Source organism: Rhinolophus sinicus, chromosome 4 (genome assembly GCF_057876585.1).
Source record: "Rhinolophus sinicus isolate RSI-liver-muscle chromosome 4, RSI-T2T, whole genome shotgun sequence".
NCBI classification, from domain to species: domain Eukaryota; kingdom Metazoa; phylum Chordata; class Mammalia; order Chiroptera; family Rhinolophidae; genus Rhinolophus; species Rhinolophus sinicus.
Window position 1 is genome coordinate 101,616,435 of NC_142504.1, and position 12,644 is coordinate 101,629,078.

The 12,644-nt window shown below is 32.4% G+C and overlaps 1 protein-coding gene across 3 annotated transcripts in view; it reads left to right on the forward strand.

Moving 5' to 3' along the window:
• The window catches only part of DCC (DCC netrin 1 receptor), a 1,044,138-nt gene that overhangs the window by 879,278 nt on the left and 152,216 nt on the right, over nucleotides 1-12,644 (forward strand). For all 3 annotated transcript variants that reach the window (XM_019721869.3, XM_074339961.2, XM_074339962.2), the window contains exon 15: nucleotides 1,059-1,253. In XM_019721869.3, the coding sequence (XP_019577428.3) occupies nucleotides 1,059-1,253 (195 nt within the window). The remainder of the gene's footprint in view (nucleotides 1-1,058; nucleotides 1,254-12,644) is intronic.

The window sequence follows — 12,644 nt, forward strand, 5'->3', positions numbered from 1 at the left end:
TCGATAAACCATAGGTCAAGTACCATCCTAACCATGCTGTGCAAATCATGGCCCTAAACTGTGTCTCCTGACAATGTCTTAAGGAAGGACTGCTAAGTTTATTTTTGTTTCTAGAGAAATCAAAATAAGTAATCCTTGGACGAGACAGTTTTTGACATTTCCTTTTCCTTTTTCTTATTCTTACATCTGCCTTAATTTTGTTACTGAGCAAGGATCCGCTGCCCTTTTTGGCACATAAAAGCCAAAATTATGACACCAGCTTTTGAGAAAAGAAAGAGCTTACTTATTAAATACTGAGTTGACTCGCAGGAGATAAGAGGCACTGCTCAAATCTGTCTCCCCAATCTGGTGTACAGACAGGTTTTAAGGCTTAGAGAGAACAGGGTGGTATGAGGTAATGCTGGCGGGGCAAGTTTTCATTGGAGGGTTTTGGAACTTGGCCAACTGTGGTATAGGGTCAAGATGCAAGAGAAAGCAAAAGGAATCCCAATCTGGCAGGGTTTGATTGGTCAGTTCCATATTTGTCCATATTTGGTCTGGGTCTCTGGTGGCCACACTTCCATTACTTGAGCTCTGTAGACTGAAGATTCTTGGTTCTAGGGTCATCATACGGGCAGGGATGGCACATGTGCAGTGCTGTCTCTGTAAAATAACTCTAAGATTGCATTAATCACCAGTCTGCTTTAAGGGAGCAGAACCAGTTTTCAGCTGGTCAGTGTGATTTTTGTGCTTTTTGGTTTCACCCCTTTCATTTCACCTAAGAAGAAATTTATAGGACAAAAATATGCCCAAAGAAAAAAATTATTAAAATAAAGATGCACGATGCTACAGTGCCTACAGAAGGAATTCAGTACTCTCTGTGCTGAAGAAATTCTGTGACACTTAAATAAAACATGAAAAACATATCACATGTGGAAACAAGAAGGAATTGGGGCCAGAAGTGATGCACCATTTGAGGATCTATGAAATATGATATTAGGTTTTATGTAAATGAGAACTTTACCATGCTCTGTGTTCTATTATGAGACAGGCTGATGATGCCTCTTTTTGAATTCTAGAGTCTCAAGTCCCTGACCAGCCAAGCTCTCTTCATGTGAGGCCCCAGACCAACTGCATCATCATGAGTTGGACTCCTCCCTTGAACCCAAACATTGTGGTGCGAGGTTACATCATTGGTTACGGCGTTGGGAGCCCTTATGCCGAGACAGTACGTGTGGATAGTAAACAGCGGTATTATTCCATTGAGAGGTTAGGTGAGTACCTGTGAGTTTTTTCTTTTTTTTTCTTTTAAGGGAAATAAATGATTTATTTAAATAATTTTATTTCTTTGAAAATTGTTCTTTGGAATTTTATTCCAATTTGGAGCATATATTAATTCTTAAAATAATTCTCTTTTTCTATCTTGTATCAATCTACACACACACACACACACACACACACACACACACACATTTTTCCTCTCTGGATTTTGAATTGGGGCATTTTATCTAGAGACATTCTCAACAGTGAGTGCCCTGGTGTGTACCCTTGCTTATGTGTCAGAAGGATACAAAAATGAAAGTCAACGCATTTTTCATCTTTTTCTCACTAGGAAGATATTCTGTCAAGTTTTCTTTGCCCTTGAATTATCTAGTCACATTACTTTCTTTTTCCTTCACATTTATAGATAAAGCTTTGTGGCTATGTCATTATGACTGTAAAACAACACAATGAAAGATGAATTTTCAATCAAGCCAGTAACCTCAGAGTTATCAAACTCCTGTCTACATATATTCCTGATTCTTCTCCATTCCAAGTTCTCTTATTGTACTCAACCTCAGTTCACTGAATTTAATACTTAAATTGTGATATTTGGAATCCATTGAGAATCTGCTTTTTCAGAGAGGTCTAACATGTTTAAAAGTGTTTATATTCATTTTATATCTGATCTTCCATAGTGAATTAAGAGACTATATGATTAACAGCGGGAAATAAAGGAAATATACGTTATATGCAGGGTGCCAAGAATGAAATTCTCATAAAGCAAAAAGCAAGTGGATTATACCTGTTGATTTAACATGATTTTATTTGCCTTGAATTACACTGACCTCCTCAAATGCTGCCTGATTGAGGGGAGAGGCGGGGGGGGGGGGGGGGGGCGGGGTGGAGCGAGGTGCTACTTATTTTGTAATGTCTCTCACAAACAGAACATTTGTGATCAGAAGCCTGATTTGAATTTGAATAGCTTTTCTTGCAGTAGCAAGAAAGGGTTTTTTTAAGTGCAGGAGGAAAATTGCACTGACCCATTCTCTCTATAATTGCTTCAAACACTAATAAGAGAAGCACCTACTGAAAATCTTCACAATTTTAGTTAGCTTGGCATTTAGAAATAATATTCTTTCAGTCAGTCCCTGAGTTGGAATGTTAAGGCAATCACAAAACTCATATTTTATGGCTGTCAAACCTATGTCAGGGGACTCTCTTTATTCATTATTCGGCATACATCGTCTGTGACAGTTCATCGTGATGCCACACAGCAGAGGCAGAGATTCCCGTGGCCGTGCACTGGCTCCCCCGCAATGCAAACGTGGTGCAAACTCAGAATGAACTCATGAAGGGAAACTGCAGTGTTTCACAATGTCCCTTTGATAATGATGCTCTTTATTACAAGGAAACTCTCCAGGTGTCTCCAAGTCTAGCAAAGTTGAGGCATTTGGGAGATTAACACTAGCAAATTTTTCCAAATGCTTCACAAGAAATCTAGAATTTTCTCTTAGTGTTAGGAAAACTGTTAAAGGTCAAGTGGGATATGAACCTATCTCATTGATAATCATGAGTTTACATTTTAAAATTTATCCGGAAAGAGTAATTACACACAAACACCCACATACAGACACGTACATACAGAGGGTGCCAAAAATATGTATACATAGTTTAAGAAAGGAAAAAGCTGCATTAAAATAGTAATAATATATACTGATAACAAAAGATGAATACAAGAGATGTGTATACATTTTTTTGAACCCCTGGTTTGTATGAAAGTTTCACCAGATGATACTATTTTAACATAGTCTTATCATACAATGTGAAATAAAATAATTAGTGTTTTCCATTGTTCAAGTATCTTTACGGTTATGCAAATAAACTGGTATTTAGCCAAAATGTTTGACATTTCTTTACATATATATATATATATATATATATATATATATATATATATATATATATTCTTTATATACCAAATATATATGTATATATTTGGTATATATATACATATCATCTATCATATATGTATGTATATATTATATATGTGTGTATATAGAATGTCTAGACAACATTGTGTTTAGATCTAAAGTTTAAAATTATATTTTAAATACTTTTTCAAAAAGGTACTTATGAAACTGATTTGCTTACTTTAATGTTCAATGGAATAAATAAAACAGTTGGTGGTTTTTTTGCAAAGTTTAAATGTTTTTGAATCATTAACCTTGTATCCTAAGATCTGTTCAATTCACCTATTTGTGCTGTAGCAGTTTTGTAGATGCTCTGAGTTTCCATTTAAACAAGCATGTCATATGTAAATAGGAACAGTTTTACCCTCGGTTTCTGATCTCCTGCCTTTTATTTTTCTTTCTCTTGCCTTCTCTTGGTTAAGAGCTCTAATAAGATGTTGACTAGAAATGGTGGAAAAGGCTTCTTTATCTCGTTCCTGATCTTAGTGGAGGCATGAAATAGGATGTTCGCTCTAGGTTCTTCATAGATGTCTGTTAGATCAAGGAAGTTTTGTAATTCTCCCAGCTCTCTGGGAATTTTTATCACGAGTATTTGTTGAATTTTTGTGAAATTTCTCTCTCTTGAAATAATCATATGGTTTTCCTCCTTTTGGTAATATGGTGAATTATATTGAGTGATTTTTGAAGGATATCCTATCTTGAATTTCTCATACAAATCCTATATAGTCATGATGTATAACCATTGCCTTATATTGTTAAATTTGATTTGTTAATATTTAGTATGGATTTTTCTGCCAATATTCATGAGGTATATTTATCTATAATTTTCTCTCATAGTAGTGACTTTTGCCAGTTTTTATTTTAAAGTTATACTGGTCTCATAAAATTAGTTGAACAGTTTGCTCTTCTTCTGTGACTGAAAAACTTTGTGTAAAATTGATATTATTTTATTACTAGAATATTTGATAGAATTCACTAATGAAATCATCTGGATCTGAGATTTCCTTTTTTAGGAAGGCTTTTGATAATGAATTCAATTTCTTTAACACCTATAGATATTTTATATTTTGTATTTTTTCATGAATTGGTTTTGGCAAGTTCAATTTTTCATGACATTTGTCTACTTCATTTTGTCATATTTATTGACATAGAATTTTCATTCATAATATTCTCTTATTATTTGTAGTGATAACTGCATATTCATTTCTGATGTTGCTGATTTATGTTTTCTCTTTTTTTGTGAGGAGTCTAGATAGGTGTTTACCAATTTGTTGATTTTGTCAAAGAAATATTCTTTAACATTACTAATAGTCTCTATTATCTGTCTCTGTTTTGTTTCTTTTATATCTGTTCTTATCTTGACTATTTCCTTTCTTGTACTTATTTTAATCATACTTTTCTCTTCTATTCCTGATTTCTTAAGGTCAAACTTCATAATGTAGATATTTAAACTATTGGTGTTCCTCTAAGTGTTACATTCCTTGTTTCTCATAAATTTTGATGTGTTGTTATACTAATTATCATGTAGTTCAAAATATTTTCTAAATTTCCTTGATTTATTTTTGCCCCATGACTTATTAAGTGTCTTGATTAATTTTTTTTTTTTTTAATTTTGGATTTTCCTAAATTTCTTCTTATTGATTTTTAATTTTGTTTCATCATGATTAAAAATATGCTATTTGATTTCAGTATGTTTAAACTTACAGAGACTTGTTTTATGGATCATCATTTTGTTAATTTTTTTGAATATACTATGTGAACTTTAAAATAATGTGTATTCTGCATTAGATATAGAGTTGTATAAGTGTCAATTAGATCAAGGTCTTTGATAGTGTTCTTCAGATCACTTGTGTCTTCTCTAATATTTTTGGTCAGTAGTCTGAATTGCTAAGATTGAGTGTCAAACTCAAAACTTTTTTAAAAACATGGAATCATCTATGTCTCCCTTTAATTCTATCAATACTTTTGCTTCATTTATTTTTGGGAGTTTGTTATTCAGCCAGTGTACATTTATAATTATAATGTCTTCTTGGTAAATCACCCCATTTATTATTATATATATCTCTATTTATCTCTGATAATATTTTTGGTCTTAAAGACAATTTTATCTGTTCTAGAAGCCACTCTAGAGTTCTTATACTTAAAATTTACATGTGTCTTTTTCCATTGCTGTCTTTCAACCAATGTCTTTATATTTGCAGTTTCTCTGTCTCATTTAGGTGGTACAATGTAGTTGAATCTTGCTATTTTATACACTTTGAAAATTTCTGTCTTTTAATTGGAGTTCCTAGACCATTAAAATTTAATGTAATTATGTAAATAGTTGAATTTAGGTCACTGTTTTATTTTTGTTTTCTGTTTGTCCCTACTGTTTTTTATTTTGCCTGTTTTCTTTTTTCTGCCTTCTCCAAGTTCTTACTTAATTTAGCAATTTGCCTATTTTGTATATCCCTCAGATTTCATGTAAGTGTGCAGATATCAGGTGTTTTAGGGATTTTGTGTGTGTGTGGTTTTTGTTTTGGGGGTTTGTTTGTTTGTTTTCTATATTTACAGTTTATGGTTGTTATCAATGGGATGAGTGAGCTAAAGGGAGCACACACCATTATGGAAGAACTGAAAATACACAGTCCCTTGTTAAATATTTTTGCACGGCTTCTATGGTAAAAATTCTTGATAAAAATAAGATCAGTTTCCTAGGCAGAGTATTTGCCGCCTAAATTATGCCTGGTACTACTGCACACTTATTTGTGTTAACAAAACAAATTAGTGGAAAGACACATGACTGTGGATTATATAGTTTAATTGAAAAAAACAACATTTTGGAACAGACTTCTGGCTAAACTTTGGTCTTCTGACCAGAGTTTAGTCATTTAAAAATTTAAATTTGTGTTATCTATTTAACTAAACATTTTTTTTAAATATTCTAGTCCTTATGCAATGAAAATGATAAAAAATAACATCATGTACCTTTACAAACTCATGAGGGTTAGAGAACAAAAGTTATTATGTGTAAATGTCCAAATATAGCCATTGCTTTTCCAACTGAGATTAAACTAACATGGCACATATTCTACAAGAATTTAGGTTCTTCCAAGTCTAATCAGCCCATGTAAAATTATCACATATCGTAAGGAGAATTCATTAAAATATTTCACCAGCACTGATGTGGATTAGCAGAAATGTACCGTGAACTAATGTACTTAGAATTTGGTGTTACCCTCTGAAAGAATGTAAATTTAAAACTTTTGGAGTTAATGATTATCACTTCTTTTAAAGTGTTTTAACTCCCATATGGAAAGATATTTTTAGTTATTTTTAACAATATTTGATTACTTTTTGCTTTCATTCCTATCATCCTTTCAGTGATGTTTAGTAGAGGAGACGGTTTCAATAGACTTCTATCTTAAAAATATAGTCTAAGCATACTAAAAAGTAAATAAAGATAGATTTGGATAGGATTTCAAATCTGGGTTCAGATCCATATTTCTTTCTCTACTATAATGTTTAATCTTGGGAAAGTTATTTAAATTCTGGCCTTATAGTATTTCAGTGAAAATGGGGGGAAAGAGTATCTTTTATTCTATATTTTATGGTGTCAGAGAGTTAACAAATATTGAAAGAAGTAATAGAGGAAGAGAAGTTGGTCTTTGTAAGACATATAAATATCAAAATTTGCATTATCATTACAAAAATATTACAGTTTTCCCTTAAATTAAAAATATACAGTATTTTTAGGTAAATGTATTACTTGTGTCTATAGGATTCAAAATCCTTTTTTATGACTTTAATTGGAAATATTTTAATTTGGACTGTTTAGGAAAAAACAATTTAGAAAGATTTTTAAAAGTTCCATTTGTGATTAAATTTCTTCATAATCCAATGGTATCAAATGAGGGTTTGAATTCGGTATCTAACAATGAATTAGTGGTCATGTGTTGCACAGTAGCCTTTTCATTCCCGTGCTGTGGGACTCTATGAGCCTCAGTTTCTTCATCTGTAAAGCAGGATAGTATGCTACCTTACAAGCTTTTTATGAGATTTAACAGAGATAATAAAAGTAAAGCCATTTGTATTTTGTAAAAACATTATGCACATGTAAATAAGGCATTGTTCTTATTATCATCTGTGCATCAGCAGTTTAGCAAATATACTATATATATATATATATATTACACTCTCTCTATATATATGGTGTAGTTCCATAGACTTTGAATTGTGTTTTTATAAATCTTGAAATTTATAGTGTTCTGGTTTGTCTTCTTTACCTAAAAGTGGACTATATAAAAATACAGTTTTAAAAGCAGTGGAGGGTTCTGGGTTTTTAAACTCAGATAACTCATCAGATGCATGAAATTGTATAAAACGTGTTCATTTCCTGAGATTAATTAATTTGAATCAAAAATATAAACAACACAATGATATTTAATTCAGTAGGAAAGACAAAAAAAAGTGAACTGTTTTCAACTATGATAGAATGCTGAGAAAATCCTGAGTGGGAAAGTTAGGTTCTACATGAGCACTGTTTGCCCAGGGAGGGGTGAGAGAGAAGAGAAAAGGTCATGCTATGATATCATTGCTCAGTGTATATCAGGAAGAATGGTTTTTTGTCTTTTATGATTTTTTTTTTTTTTTTTGAGTTAGTGTCTTTTAAACCTATAGGTATTTTCTAGCACTCTTTAAAGATAGCCTCGGGGTGATTCATTAATAATACATACCTTTCTATTTGTAACTCTTTTCTCATTTTCTACTTCCTGAAGTCCAAAGCAGATGCATTATCTTACATCTGGTGAATTTTCTGAAGCTATTTGGAAGAATCTTTTACAAAAGATGAATACTATTATTGAACTGAAGGAGAAAAGACCTCGTTGGAGTAAATATATATATATATATATATATATATATATATATATATATATATATATATATATATATATTAGAAAATACAAGATGAAATATAGAAGGGTTATAAAAACAGAAGAATAAAAATGGGATATTATATATCTATCTTCTGTTTTTATAACCCTTCTATATTTCATCTTGTATTTTCTAATTTGAGTTGTCATTTGTAAAATCAAATTAATAAGATAAAGGATTATGTGGGTTATTCATTCTACTAACATTAAATTCAAGCATTGGATCAAAAACTATTCCTCCATGTTCTGAATTTTTGTATAAAATGTATTGTTTCGGTCGGAGTAATCTAGTTCTCTCCTTAATTGTCCATGTCACTTAAGGTTTACAGACAGCTTCTCAGTGCATTTCTTCCAAACACTTTACAAATACCAATCTATTCCTTCATCATCTCCATTTAGTTAGTGTCAGGCATCATCTCAATTTTACAAACGAGGGAAGACAACAAGAGAACTTAAATAAACAAGAAATGTCAAAGCTAATTCTTTAATGAAAAAGTTAAATGTTACATTAATACACTCAGATAAATATTGTCATAAGCAACAATGACCTGACCTGGCTTTTTGATGTGGAGAGAAGAAACTGGGATCAAATGTGAGCCTGATCAGGATTTGCTGGTAGAACACACTACTGCAGGGAAATTCCACTTTCTGTAGGAGTTCTGGAAAATTAAATTTCTTCAATTCAACAACAGAATAATATAACCTACTGTGTTTACCCATAAATAAGACCTAGCCGGACAATCAGCTCTAATGTGTCTTTTGAAGCAAAAATTAATATAAGACCCAGTCTTATTTTACTATAATATAACATCAGGTCTATATAATATAATACAACATAACATAACATAACATAACACATAATATGAAATAATATAATATAATATAATATAATATAATATAATACTGGGTCTTATATTAATTTTTGCTCCAAAAGAAGTATTAGAGCTGATTGTCTGGCTAGGTCTTATTTTCAGGGAAACACGGTAGTGAGACAGGACACAGTCCCAAAATTTCTGATCTAACACAACTTACGTGTAGCTTTAGGTATGACTCTGAGTTTAATCATGGAGGTCTGAGAATGGTTACCCTGTGAGATAGGTTTAGGGCTGACTTAAAGCGAAAAGAGAGAAAAACAGATGTCTGAGCATCTTGCTTTATTAAGCAATTATACTTGTAGATGAATGTTTTTCCTTTTTAGTTCTACCAGTTTTGCCCACCACCCCCAACCCCCGTGTAATTTGAAGCTCTCTTATAAGGTGTATAATTAGGATTTTTACATCCTGTAGATGAATTAAGTACTTTATCATTTATAAACTGTTACTCTTTATCAGTGGTAATATTCTTTGCTCATAATCTACATAGTGTCTAATATTAATAACACTCCCAGCATATTATTTGTTTGTATGTTAGCATGATATATATTTTCCCATTATTTTATTTTCAAATTGTTTGTGCCTTTGTATTTAAAGTGGATTTCTTATAGGTAGTATATAAGTGGGTCTAGCACTATCATCCAATCTGACAGTTTTTAACTTTTAATTGAGGTATTTAGGCCATTTACATTTAATATGAACATTGATATGATTGGGTTTATATCTACCACGCTGCTCTTTGTATTTTATTTGTTGCATCTATTTTCCAATATGTTCTTTGTGCCCTTTTTTCTTCTCTTTCTACATTTTTGGGGGATTGATAATTTTAATCATTTATCTTGTATCCTCTATGATCTCATTAGCTATAATTGTCTTGCTTCTTTAGTGATTGCTTTATAACTTATAGTATGTATCTTTGACTTATCACTAATGACCTTACAGAAAGTTTGCAATACATTGTTATTATTTTTCTTTAAACAATCTAATATCCTTTGAAGGTTAAAACATTTTTTAAAGATGTATTTTATATCTAACTATGTAGTTACTATTTTTGGTGTTCTTCATTCCTTTGTGCTAATCTAGATTTTGAAGTAGTATAATTTTTCTTTATTCTTAAAGGTCTTTCTTGTAATTTAGTTATGCTGGTGATTATTTTTTTAATTTTTGTACATTTGAAAAAGTTTTTATTTTGCCTTTGTTTTTTAAAATACATTTGCGTTGGAGATGGAATTCTGAGTCAACAAATTTTTTCTTTCAGTATTTTTAATTATATTATTGTACTTTACTATCGCCTATATTACCTTGTTTCCAAAAAGACTACTGTAATCTTTCTTATCCTTTTACCTCCATATATAATATTTTTGCCTCTGGTTGCTTTGAAGATTTTTTTTTTTCTTTGCCATTCGTTTTACACAATTTTATTATGATGTTTCAGTGTAGTATTCTAAATGTTTCTTCTGCATGAGGTTGTTTGACAGTCTTGGATCAGTGGGTTCATAGGTTTCATCAAACTTGGGATATTTTTGGCCATTATTTTTTCAAGTAGTTTTTATTTCTTCTACTCTTACTTCTCTCAATTGTAGACTCCATTTACACATATGTTTTAATGCTTTTAGTTGTACTACAGCTCACTGGTTCTTTTTTCTTTTTCTTTTTCAGTCTGTTTTACTTTATGTGTTTCATTTTTGATTGTTTCTATTACTATATTTTTAAAGCCACTTTCTCCCCCCTGCAGTGGCTAATCTGACGTTAATCCCATCCAGTGTGTTTTTCATATTGCACATGGTAGTTTTTATCTCTACAAGTTTGGTTTGGGTCTTTTCTACATATTCCACTTTCTAGTTAACATGACTTCACTTTCTTCTACTTTCTTGAACATAAGGAATATAGTTATAATATCTCTTTTAATAGCCTTGTCTACAGAATCTTTCATCTGTGTCATTTGGGTCTATTTCCATTTATTAATTTTTTTTCCTCATTATGGATTGTATTTTTCTTCTTTTTTGCAGATGTAGATGCATTCAATATTACATAATACATATTATCTACTTTTTTGCATGTGTACCTCTTAGACGTTGTATTTTTTAACTTATGTGATGCTGGAGATTTTTGTGTTTCTTAAAAAATTCTTAAGTTGTGTTCTAGAATGCAGTTATGTTACTTGGAAAAATTGTGATCCTTTCTAAGCTTGCTTTTAAGCTAATACATGGTACTAAAGCACTGCTACCATTTCATAGCATAGGGCTAATTTGCCCTACTATTAAGGCAATACCTTCTGAGAATTCTACCTAAATTCCCATAAATTGTGTGTGTTGTTTTTTTAATCTGTGTTTTGGAAACCCACTTATTACTGGCCCTGGGTGAAGAGCAAAGTTTTGTTTTGTTCTGTTTTGTTTTCCTTGCTAATAGTGGGTGGTTTTTTCCCCAGCCTTAGGAAATTTCCTCAGACATATACACTGATAAATACTCAGATGAAGACTCAAGAGAGACCCTTTATAGATCTCCAGAACTCTCCTTCTGTGCGTTTCTCTCCTCTCTGGTTGTTGTGAGGGGTGGCTTGCGGGGCCTCTAGTCCCGCTCCCCACATAAGAATGCAGGATGTGGCTAGGCCAAAAAGGAACACTCATGGAGCCATAGATAGGGGAGTCATACCACTATATTCTCACTGGAGGCTGGATCCACACAACGTGCAACCTGCCATCTGCTTCTCTGCCTGCCAACCAACCGACTGACTAACCAATGCAGCCGCAGCAGTTATATCAGTGGCTAATTGGCTAACTGGTTACAGCTGATGGTCAGTCAGCCACAGCTGATGGCCATCTACTACCCGAGTCAGCAGCTTTCCACGTGAGGCTGAGAGCCTGGAAACTGCTCTCGGGGACTCTGTCCCCACACTGGTACTCTTCCTCACAAACTCCAGTTACTTTGGTTGTCTAAGACTTCCAACTCTGTATCCTCAATTAACAGAGACCACCATTCTCCTTCTGGGTTTCCTTTCTTTTCTGTGCAGCTGGAAAACTTTCTCCAGGCATTAAACTGGAGAGATCAATGGGCTTTCTTTGTTTCTCTTCTAGAGACCACTGACTTGATCTACCTGATGTCCCATATACGAAAACTGTTGTTTTGTCTTTTTTTTTTTTTAACTCGATCCAGACAGGAGGGTAAATCCAGTCTTTGTTAATGCATTTTAATCAGAAGTGGAAGTCCTTTAATAAACAATTAAACTATCATTTATTATTTCATTATGACAGAACTTTTAGCTTTTTAAGAGTACCAAAGATGCCAACCTGCATTATATCTATTTCCTGATTTCTGTCACAAATCTCATCAAAAATGGATCCTACCTGTCATATTGTAGTTTTGGAGAATAAATTTAACTTGAGTGCTCTTAGAAATAGGTCTCTTAGCCTGTGGAGAAATGAACCTTTACAACTCCCAGAGTGCTTTCTGAGTTCAGTGAATACAAAGTAAATTATAATGCTAATCTCAGCATCATCCCTCCCCACGCCCATCAAAAAGAATTTCTTCATATATGGAATATAGACGTTTTGAGATTATGACATGCAAACATTTTAAATCAGAAAGTCAGTGCACTTTTGCAGCCCTACAATAGTTGACATGCATGAATAAAAAATAAATAAGTACCA